The sequence below is a fragment of the Delphinapterus leucas genome, chromosome 1, assembly GCF_059928025.1.
Source record: "Delphinapterus leucas isolate spDelLeu-1000000601 "Yukka" chromosome 1, BTC_Dleu_Yukka2, whole genome shotgun sequence".
Taxonomy (NCBI): Eukaryota; Metazoa; Chordata; class Mammalia; order Artiodactyla; family Monodontidae; genus Delphinapterus; species Delphinapterus leucas.
Window position 1 is genome coordinate 35,662,442 of NC_143129.1, and position 12,276 is coordinate 35,674,717.

Consider the following 12,276-nt stretch of genomic DNA (forward strand, 5'->3'; position numbering starts at 1 on the left):
GCAGGCTCAGCGGCCATGGCTCACGGGCCCAGCAGCTCCGCGGCATGTGGGATCCTCCCAGACTGGGGCGCGAGCCCATGTCCCCTGCATCGGCAGGCGGACTCTCAACCACTGCGCCACAAGGGAAGCCCCAGGACCTTGTTTTTTATATATTCTATATATAATATAGAATGCATCTGCTAATCCCAAACTCCCACCCAATCCTCTCCCACTCCCCTTCCCCTTGGCAACTACCAGTCTAGTTTCTATGCCCCTGATTATGTTTCTGTTTCATACAAAGTTTCATTTGTGTCAATATAGATTCCACATATAAGTGATGTCATATGGTATTTGTCTTTTTCTGACTTACTTCACTTAGTATGATAATCTCTAGTTGCATCCATGTTGCTGCAAAAGGCATTACTTCATTCTTTTTAATGGCTGAGTAATATTCCATTGTATATATGTACCACATCTTCTTTATCCATTCATCTGTCAATGGACATTTAGGTTGTTTCCATGTCTTGGCTCTTGTAAACAGTGCTGCAGTGAACATTGGAGTGCATGTATTTTTTTGAATTATAGTTTTGTCTGGACATATGCCCAAGAGTGGGATTGCTGGATCATATGGTAATTCTATTTTCAGTTTTCTGAGGAACCTCCATACTGTTTTCCACAGTGGCTGTACCAACTTACATTCCCACCAACATTGTAGGAGGGTTCCCTTTTCTCCACACCCTCTCCAGCATTTGTTTTTTGTAGATTTTTTAATGAGGACCATTCTGACTGGCATGAGGTGGTACCTCATTGTAGTTTCAATTTGCATTTCTCTAATTATTAGCAATGTTGAGCATCTTTTCATGTGCCTATTGGCCATTTGTATGTCTTCTTTGGAGAAATGTCTATTAAAGTCTTCTACCCATTTTTTGATTTTTTTTTTATATTGACCTGTATGAGCTGTTTGTATATTTTGGGAATTAAGCCCTTATCAGTTTCATCATTTTCAAATACTTTCTCCTATTCTGTAGGTTGTCTTTTCATTTTGTTTGTGGTTTCCTTTGCTGTGCAAAAGCTTGTAAGTTTGATTAGGTCCCATTAGTTTACTTTCACTTTTTTTTTCTGTTGCCTTGGGAGACTGACCTAAGAAAACATTGTTATGATTTATGTAAGAGAATGTTTTGCTTATGTTCTCTTCTAGGAGCTTTATGGTGTCATGTCTTATATGTTTAAGTCTTTAAGCCATTTTGAGTTTATTTTTGTGAATGGTGAGAGGGTATGTTCTAAGGTCATTGATTTACATGTGGCTGTCCAACTTTCCCAACACCACTTGCTGAAGAGACTATCTTTATCCATTGTATATTCTTGCCTTCTTTGTTGAAGATTAATTGATCGTAGGTGAGTGGGTTTATTTCTGGGCTCTCTATTCTGTTCCATTGATCCATATGTCTGTTTTTCTGCCAATAGCACTTTGTTTTGATTACAGTAGCATTGTAGTATTGTCTGAAGTCTTCGATGGTTATGCCTCCTGCTTTATTCTTTTTCTTCAGGATTGCTTTGGCTATTCTGGGTCTTTTATGGTACATGAATTTTAGGATTATTTGTTCTAGTTCTGTGAAACATGTCACGGGTAATTTGGTAAGGATAACGTTAAATCTGTAGATTGCTTTGGGTAGTATGGCCATTTTAACAATATTAATTCTTCCAATCCAAGAACATGGAATATATTTCCATTTCTCTGAATCCTCTTTTATTTCCTTTATTAATGTTTTATAGTACTCAGTGTATAAATCTTACACCTCCTTAGTGAGGTTTATTCCTAAGTATTTTATTTTTTGTGTTGTGATTTTAAAAGACATTGTTTTTTTAACATTCCCTTTTTAATATTTCACTGTTGGTGTAAAGAAATGCAACTGATTTCTATATGTTAATCTTGTATCCTTATCATCTACATATATTGACAGTTGTACCTTTTTCCTTCCAATTTGGATACATTTTTTTTTTCTTGTATGATTGCTGTGGCTAGGACTTCCAATACTATACTGAAGAGCAGTGGTGAGAGTGGACATCCTTGTCTTGTTCCAGATTTTAGTGGGAAGGCTTTCAACTTTTCACCGTTGAGTATTATATTGGCTGTGGGTTTGTCATAAATAGCTTTCACTATTTTGAGATATGTTCCCTCTATACCCACTTTGGTAAGAGTTTTAATCATGAATAGATGTTGAATTTTGTCAAAGGCTTTTTTCTGCATCTATTGAGATGATCATGTGGTTTTTGTCTTTTATTTTGTTGATGTAGTGTATTACATTGATTGAATTGTGTAGGTTGAACCATCCTTGTGAACTTGGGATGAATTACACTTGGTTGTGGTGTATGATCTTTTTTATGTGTTGTTGGATTCAGTTTGCTAATATTTTGTTGAGAATATTTGCATCTATATTCATCAAAGATATTAACCTGTAATTTTCCTTTTTGGTGGTGTCTTTGTCTGATTTTGGTATCAGGGTGATGGTGGCTTCATAGAATGTCCTTGGGAGTGTTCCCTCCTCTTCAATTCTTTTGGAAGAATTTGAGAAGGATTAGTATATGTTCTCCTTTGTATGTTTGGTAGAATTCACCTGTGAAGCCATCTGGTCCTGGACTTTTGTTTGTAGTGAATTTTAAAATTACAGATTCTATTTCAGTTGCAGGGATCAGTCTGTTCAAATTATCTATTTATTCTTTTTTAAAAATTTTATTTATTTTTTGGCTGCATTGGGTCTTCGTTGCTGCATGTGGGTTTTCTCTAGTTGCGGTGAGTGAGGGCTACTCTTCATTGTGGTGCATGGGCTTCTCACTGTGGTGGCTTCTCTTGTTGTGGAGCATGGACTCTAGGCATGTGGGCTTCAGTAGTTGTGGCACGTGGGCCCTAGAGCATATGGGTTTCAGTAGTTGCAGCACATGGTCTCAGTAGTTGTGGTACACAGGCTTAGTTGCTCCATGGCATGTAGGATCTTCCTGGACCAGGGATCGAACCGATGTCCCCTGCATTGGCAGGTGGATTCTTAACAACTGAGCCACCAGGGAAGTCCCTATCTATTTATTCTTGATTCAGTTTTGGTGGACTGTATGCTTCTAGAAACTTGTCCTTTTCTTCTAGGTTGTTGAATTTGTTGACATACAATTATTTGTAGTATTCCCTTATGGTTTTTTATATTTATTTTGTATACCTGTGTTCTTTCTCTTTTTTTCTTGGTGAGTCTGGCCAGGGGTTTGTCAATCTTGTTTATCCTTTCAAAGAACCAGTTCTTGGTTCTATAGACTTATGTTGTTTTTTTAATCTCTATTTTATTTATTTCCTTTCTGATCTTTATTATTTCCTTCCTTTTGCTGACTTTAGGTTTTATTTGTTCTTCTTTATCTAATTCTTTTAAATGGTAGGTTAGGTGGTTTTAGATTTTTCTTGTTTTTTTGAGGAAGGCCTGTATTACTCTGAACTTCCCTCTAATAACTCTTTTTGCTGCACCCCATAGATTTGTATGGTTGAGTTTTCATTGTTATTTGTCTCAATGTATTTTTTAATTTCCTCTTTGATTTCATCATTGACCCATTGGTTTTTTAGTAGCATTTTGTTTAGCCTCCATGTAATTGCTTTTTTCTCATTTCTTTTTCTGTTGTTAATTTCTTGTTTCATGCTGTTGTGGTCAGAGAAGACGTTTAAGATAACTTCTATACTCTTAAATTTGTTGAGGCTTGTTTTGTGCCCTAGTATGTGGTCAGTCCTAGAGAATGTTCCATGTGCACTTGAAAAGAATGTGTATTCTGTGAAAAATATGGAACACTTTATGAATTTGCATGTCATCCTTCTGCAGGGGCCATTCTAATCTTCTCTGTATCATTCCAATTTTAGTATATGTGCTGCCAAGCAAGCACTGTGACATTTTTTCCATGTTATTCCTCCCCTTGGGATTCACTTTGTCTTCTCACCTCCTCTTAGAAACTCCCTTTCTGGGCCAAGCTAACTCTTGATTGTTCTTAAAGAACTAATTCAGCAAATATCTTCATCAGGAACCTCCTCTTCTTTCACCCCTGCACCCTGGCTCAACCTTCCAAGTTCTCTGCTACAATCCTATAATGCAGTAGTGCATGTACCATACCTCATTAAACTTTGCATTCCTAATGCTAAGAATAGCACTCGACACATAGTAGGTGTTCAATAAAAAGTGCTATTGATATATACAGTGACATAGACAAATCTAAAAAACATATTAAATTAAATAAACTTTAAATATATACTGTATGATTTCATTTACATGACATTCTAGAACAAGGAGAAACAAATCTATGGTGAAAAATATTAGAACAGTAGTTGTCTTTCAGTGAGGGGCAAGTATTGATGGGCAGGGGCATCAAAGTGTTTTTTTTTTTATCTTGATAAGGGTTTGGATGTGTATATTCTTATTCAAATTCATTGACTAGCATACTTAAATTCTGTGCATTTATTGTTTGTAAATTTCACTAAAAACACAACGCCATAAACAAAGAGTGAACTCTAGTTAAAGATATATATACTGAAGTGTTTAGGGGTGATATGTACTGATATCTTCATCTTACTTTGAAATACATTTTTAAAATAAGGTGGATTGAAGGGTGAATTGAGGATGGATACACGAATATATCGGCAATGAGGCAAATATTGCAAAATGTTAAGAGTAAATTTTAAGTGGAGGGTAACACTGTCAACTGTTCTATATATATATATATATTTTTTTGCGGTACGCGGGCCTCTCACCATTGTGGCCTCTCCCCGTTGTGGAGCGCAGGCTCAGTGGCCATGGCTCACGGGCCCAGCCGCTCCGCAGCATGTGGGATCCTCCCGGACTGGGGCACGAACCCGTGTTGCCTGCATCGACAGGCGGACTCTCAACCACTGCGCCATCAGGGGAGCCCTGTTCTATATTTTTGAAATTTTTCATAATAAAATGTTGAGAAAGAAAAACTTATGAACCATGCCCTCTTCAGAAGAGAAGTTTTATGAACAAATTATCCAAGGATCCCAGGTTAAGGGCTCTGGTTCTGTAACTCTGAGGATCTATTGTTAAAAACTTGTCAGGGAACACTTCTTTTTATCTGTGTGGAATACAAGATTGGTTCCTTTCAGTCTACTTACAATTTTGAAATTCAGAGAATATCCTATAAAAAAAATAGTCTGATGATATATTTTCCTTATTTAGATTTTTAAAGCAACAATTAGAGCAGCAAGAAAAAAATTAACCAAGTGATGTCACCAGAGCAAGATAAGAAGCTTAAAAAAAAAACTGTAAAAACAAAAAGCTGAAATTTTATTAACTGACATTGGGAAATCTAGTTAAAATTATATAATGTAAAAATGTTGAAATAATAATTAGCCAGAAAAAGTGAACAACAATTTTGTGACCTCTTGATATGACCCCAAACTTACCCTTTTTATCAAAATCTTGGAGAAGTTAAAACACCTAGCACCTAGCTATTTTTAGATAAATGAGAACATGAAATGCTATTGGATTCCCTGAGTGGGGCCTGAAGAATATTTGTGATTATATCCAAGAGTAGTTTTTGATAAACTGTTGAACCTCATCTACACCCAGCTGCACAGAAGTTAGAATTGCCATGGCAAAAATGACCATACACAAAATGAAAACATAAATAAGAAACTGGGAAATAATATTTGGAACTTCTATCACAAAGGACTAATATTCCTAATGCATATTCCTAATTATTTATACACGTGTGTGTGTATTCTTATATTCCTAATATATAAAGAGCTTTTTAAAACATTAGAAAAGAGCAATCTAGATAGAAAAATAGACAAAGAATAGACAAGTGAGGCATATACATAAAAATATGCTCCACTTATTCATTACAATAGAAAAAACATACCAAGTTACTATTTCCACCTATGATATTTGAACAAATCTAAAAGTTTGGCATGGTACACTCTTGGTGAAGCTGTGGGGAAGTAGGCACTCTCATACGTTGTTAGTGGGAATATAAAATTGTGTAACTGACGTAGGGGAGAATTTGGCATTTACTTTGTGATGCAGCAATATCTCTTCTAGGAATCTATTTTAAAGATTAGATTCAAAAATTTGAAATGACGTATGCATAAGGCTATTTGTTACAGCATTATTTATAACTGGAAAAAAATTGGAAACTACCCAAATGTTAACTCATAGGGGACTAGTTGAACAAACTATGGTACATCCAACTAACTGAAATAACATAGAGCTTTCAAAAAGAAAGATGAAATCTCTGTACAACTATGTTCATACCTGCAGTAGCCAAAATGTGGAAGCAACCTAAATGTCCACCAATGGGTGAATTGTTAAATAATATGTGGTATATACATACAATGGAATATTATTTAGGCTTAAAAAGGGAGAACATTCTGACATATGCTCCAACATAAATGAACCTTGAAGACATTATACTAACTGAAACAAACCAGTCACAAAAGGACAAATATGGTATAATTCCACTTATATGTGGTACCTAGGGTAGTCAGAGTCATAGAGACAGAATGTAGAATGGTGTATGTCAGGGGCTGGAGGAGGGGGGAATGGGGTTATTGTTTAATGGGTATAGAGTTTTGGTTTTGCAAGATGAAAAGAGTTCTCTGGGTGATGAGAGTTGCACACAGTATGAATGTACTTAATACCACTGAACTCTATAACTAAAAATGGTTAATATGGTAAATTTTATGTTTTGTGTATTTTACCTTAAAATACACATCTTTTAAAAAGATGAACATTTCTATGTACTGTTTATAATGATCTCCAGAATATATTATTAAATAAAGTAAGCAAGGAATATAAGAATATGTACAGTATCTTAAAACTTGCTTAAGAAGGGGTGAGGGGATACACATAAGGATACGTATTAGATTATATTTTTAAAAAACAACATTGGAAGCATAAATCAAAAACTTAAAAACAAAAGATTAACTATAGATTAGGAAAAGAATAGAAGGGACAGGAATGGAATTTAGAATAAATCTTGTTTTGAAGATCTGATTTAAAGTCTATTCAAATGTTTTGCATAATAATTAGACAAAATTAAATTTTTAAAAAGCAATACATTAAAAATGCAATAAACTTTGTTGCGTATAGAGTTGGTGGCACAAGAAATTATTTCAAGTAATTTTGAAACATAGTAATTTGATTGCATATTCCAAGAGATATGTACTCTAAGGACAGAAACTACAAAGAAAATAAGATAATTGTTTCAGCTATCATATTTCTAGTTATTTTTTTTCCAAAACTATAATCTAACATACTATAATATAATGTACTATAATACAATATAATATGACATAAAACCCTATATATTATATAAGATAATTATATAAATAATAGGATAAAGCAAGTAAGTAATTATGTTAATGTCATTAGAAACAGAGATTGTCTGTGAGAGAAAAAGATAACAAAAATAAAATCAGTAATGCCATGTTATTTTAAATCTGAATGGGAATATCAGTACAAGCTAAAGATGTATTTTCTCTTAAATTTTTTTCCTAGCTCTGTCCATTGAAAAGTTCTAAAATCAAGGATCAATCTAGTGACAATAAGCATCTCTAAAACTCAGTTTGTAGTTTCTTAATACTATTTTAATGATTAATCTCACTAAAAGAATTAGGATTTCTTGGTAAAATGGTGGATTGTAGATCTGGAACAAGAAATTAACAAAATAAGCCTGGAAACTTGTCACACCTGGAAGCTATCCAGAACTACTAGAGTCATGTTAAAAGAACTCAAAAGCCTGAAAATTGTCCAACTAGCTTGAGATGGGATGATTTGAGAATTAATTAATAATGCGATAGACTGAAACAAATCAAGAATATTTAAATTTATGATTTGATAATGACCACTAAACAAATAAAATCCATTGACCACTTTTTTGGAGGATGCTAAGGAACCCAATTTCTTATTTTGAAAACTGATGAATGTAAGGAAAGAATCAATCAGTTACTTTGATTTCCTATCTGAACTGTACCTCAGTGTAACCACATAGTTAATAATAGTTTTTCTTTTTTCTTTTTTGAATTTTATTTATTTTTTATACAGCAGGTTCTTATTAATTATCCATTTTACACATATTAGTGTATATATGTCAATCCCAATCTCCCAATTCATCCCACCTCCACCATCCCCCCACACTTTTCTCCTTTGGTGTCCATACGTTTGTTCTCTACATCTGTGTCTCTATTTCTGCCCTGCAAACCAGTGATAACAGTTTTTCTTTAAAGACACATTCCAGCTAATAAATGAATCAGAATGTTAAGACGGCAACTCTGAATGAAATAATAAACCTAGGTAGTGGTCATCAATGGCTGATCCAAAAAAAGAGAACCAGTATTATATGAATTTTGATGGAAGTACATGACATCATGTACTGTCGTGACCTCCATGTACTATAGAGTCTTATTTTCTTTTTTTAATCAAAGCTACATGCACCAGATATAACTACCAGGTTAAAGGAAGTAAAGAAGAACTTTTAAAATTCACCACAAGGGTGCAATGAGCAAAATCTGGAAAATGAGAAACCAAGTACCAATTGTCCAGTATCTTCAAGAAATAATTTGCAAGGGGAAAAAAAGAGATATGGAAAGATAATTATATATTAAAAAAGACTGAAGAGACATCATCCAAATGCAACAAATGGGCCTTGATTAGATTCTGGCTGAAACAAACTGTAAGAAATACAAATGTATGATAAAATCTGGGAAAACTGAAAAATGTGATGTGATTATATTAAAGACCTCTTGTAAATTATTTTAGAAAATAATGGTACCATTGTTTTGTTTTGTTTTTGAGTCATTACCATTTAGAGATACATACTGAAATATTTAGGGATGAAATTACACAATGTCTGGGATTTGCTTCAGAATAACCCATCCATTGACAGTGGTCATGGGAAAGTGGTAGGAATAATGAGAAATAAGTTAGGCCATGCATAGATAATTTTTGAAGCTGGGTGATAATACATAAAAGTTCATTGTATTATTTTCTCTACTTTTATATATGTTTGTAAATTTTCATAATAAAAAGGAAAACAAATCAAGAAAAAAACTTACATCAACATATTGAGAAAAGTTTTTCTCCACTATCAACTCCACATCTGGGAAAGGAATAGCCATACTCCTATCTTTAGCAGACATCCTTAGATGCACAATGCAATTCCCATTTTGTAGGACAGGCACAACATCAGGCAGCTCCCATATCACCGCAAGGTAAATATCATCTTCCTTACCCTTTAAGAGAAATCCAGTGAGTACATGAAAAATTCAATTAACTGTTTTATTTTGAGCTGTTTTAAAGATATAAAGAAAAATAGAGCAAACAGTGATATACCCACCACTCAGCTTTATCATATCTTAAACACCATCTATCCCTCCCTAATATAATTCCTCTTTCTTCTTTACTCTCCAGAGGTAACAAGTAACCTGAATATGGTTTTAGTCATGAAAGTTTATACACACACACACACACACACACACACACACACACACACCCCATATTCAGGTTTTAGTCATATATATTGGGTAGGCCAAAAAGTTCGTTTGGGATTTTCCGTAGCATCTTAACATCTTTCTGGCCAACCCAATATATATGTAACATGATATTGCTTCCAGGCTTCTAACTTTTTATAAATGTTATCAAACTGCATGGATTCTGTTTCAACTTGCTTGTTTCACTTAATATTATATTTTTGAGATTTATACAAGTTATTACATGGAGCTCTAGTTCATTTATTTTTAACTGCTTTATAGCATTGTATGAATATACTATAATTTACTTATCCATTCTCCTACTGATGAGTGTTCTGGTTGTTGCCAATTTTTCACTGCTTTTTTTTATGGACAGGTGCCATATTTTCTTGAGCATGTGCCTGGTGTAGAATTACCAAGTTGTAAGATATGCACACCATCAACTTCACTAGGTATTGCCAAGTGGCTCTTCAAGGTAGCATCCATTTCCACTTTCACCAGGAGTAAATAAAAGCTCTCCTTTATTCACATTCTTGCCAAAACCTTGTTTTACTTGATTTTTAAATAATTATTTTTGACTGTCTGATGGGTTTAAAATAGGACATTTAAAAATTAATTTTAAAATTTGTTAATTACATTAATCACATTTTTCTAATTTAGTAAGTTGAACTTTTTTTTTTTTCATGTATTTGTGAGCCATCCAGCTTTCTTATCTGTCCTTTGTCCATTTTTCTGTTGGGCTGTTTCTTTTTCTTTTAGATTTGTGGAGCTTCTTTCGGTATTCTGGTTCCTAATCTTTTCTCAGTTACCTGGGGTGCAGTGGTCTTTTCTCAGTCTGTGACTTGTCCTTCTACTTTGTTTTTTAAGGCAAATGTTTGTTTTTAATTTTACTGTAGTAAAGATATCTTTGTGGTATCCCATCCATGAATATGGTATATCTCCATTTATTCAGGGTGTTTCTATGTCCTTTAAGATTTCCCACACCCCCACACAAAAATCTTGTATGTTATTAGATTTATTTTAGGTACCTTAGATTTTTGTTTGCTGTTGTATTTATTTATTCTGTTTTCTAATTTGTTATTATTCATGAGATGCTCTTAGCTTTAGAATTTTCAATTTTTATATGGGAATAAAGGCCAATTTTTGAAGATTGGTTATTTTGTGAGCAGAGCAGGGATCTTCCTTGGTTGCAAAGCAGCTGTGGTAAAGTGGGGAGAATATTGGTCTAGGCATGATGACAATGTGTTTCTAGTCTTAGTTCTAGTGAGAACTTGGGCAAAGTGTATAACTTTATGGGGCCTTATTTTCCTTAGTTAATGGATAAAAGTCCTTCCATTTTTTAAAAAAAACTTTATGATTCTAGGTGTAGATCTAATATCTCTGTTATCTCATATCTATGTTAATTCAAAAGTATGAGCCAGTGGTACTCCCACATACTAGTTGATTCTTTGGTTAGCATTTGCACCATTGTGGGAGTAGAAGGAATCTCAGCAATATCCAAATAGCGATCTGATATTGATATACTGAGTAATAGCTTATTTAGGGTCATGGGCCCCCTTGATGGGATGAATTGGCTACAGTGGTTTTAATAAGTTTAGCTGGTTTCAACTGAACCACTTAGGAAGGTGGTTATCAGACTTTCTGAATTCATAGAGCACTAAATTTTAAAAATATTTTAAAAGATTGATTTAGAGTTACTAACATTTAATTTTGCTAGGAAAGGACATGGGGGAAAGGAGAGAGAAAATTCTATTATCATCATTTTATGAAAAGAAAGGCTATTTTAATACAAAAAAGTAAAAAAGATAAAATCATAATTTTTGAAGTAAAATTAGGTTTATGAAAAATTATTCTTATTTTATTCATTTCATCTCTAATTGGTGAAACTTTTTATCTCAGATAGGTATTGGCAGATAGGCCTTTAGGAATTGGTGCTCCAGAAAAACAGCAGTTCATATAATGCTAAGGGCATGTATTATGCTAATTGCTTCACAAAGAAAGGTCTTTTGCTTTGAGGGACTCACAAATAGGGCTATATGAGTAGACACACAAAGTAATGTGGATAGGAAGGAAGATCAAATAAAAAGAAATGAGTGGGGTTTTAGAATTTGAACTATTTGGGGGGGGTTAATAAAAATCTCTGAACTCCCATAGTGCTTTGTTCATAATGTTTAGAACAGTAATTTCTAATCAACCTATGGTTTTGTCAAAAAGGGTTTTGGGGCAAATTTATTCCAAATTTACTAAAATTTTTATGTACTCAATACAATTTTATCCTCTTAAAACTGAGATATGAAAAACTATACTGTTTTCTTCTCTGTGGTCTATGAAGTTTTATCAGTGGGTCAGTCAATTTAAAATCTGCCCTCCCATTACATGACTAAAGGACCTTGCCCAGAAAAACTAGTATAGCGGTGATTTGTGAAGAGATCAGGCAACTGCACAAGCATTTTTCTGAGACTTGAGAAAAGAAAACTAAGAATATAAGTACAAGAGAGACATGACATTTTAAACCATTAAAAACTGGTTTGAAGACATTAAAAAGAAGTACATAAAACTTATGGGGACTCTACTTTACTTCATAATGCATTAGCAATGTTTCCTGAATAACTGAATGTGATACCTGAAGAATTTTTTGTTTTGTTTGTTTGTTTGTTTAATGCAGCTGAGAGTCTTGGAAGATAGAGTTTTGTTTCATCTTTTCTCCACTCTACTCCCAGCTTCAATGTCAGGAAGAACAACCTTCCTGCCCTCAACAGTTTCTGGGGACAAGCAGAGAAATGGGGTTTAGAGTT

At 33.9% G+C, this 12,276-nt stretch overlaps 1 protein-coding gene and 1 non-coding gene across 2 annotated transcripts in view; both read right to left on the reverse strand.

Moving 5' to 3' along the window:
* WDR64 (WD repeat domain 64) overlaps positions 1–12,276 on the reverse strand; it is a 147,027-nt gene that overhangs the window by 57,325 nt on the left and 77,426 nt on the right. Inside the window, exons 14-15 of the mRNA XM_089907955.1 lie at positions 9,064–9,244; positions 7,704–7,771 (exon numbers count right to left, since the gene is read on the reverse strand). Coding sequence (XP_089764081.1) covers positions 7,704–7,771; positions 9,064–9,244 — 249 coding nt within the window. The remainder of the gene's footprint in view (positions 1–7,703; positions 7,772–9,063; positions 9,245–12,276) is intronic.
* Positions 3,783–3,888, reverse strand: LOC115802824 (U6 spliceosomal RNA). The gene has a single exon (XR_004023367.2). It is a non-coding gene; the product is annotated as a U6 spliceosomal RNA (small nuclear RNA).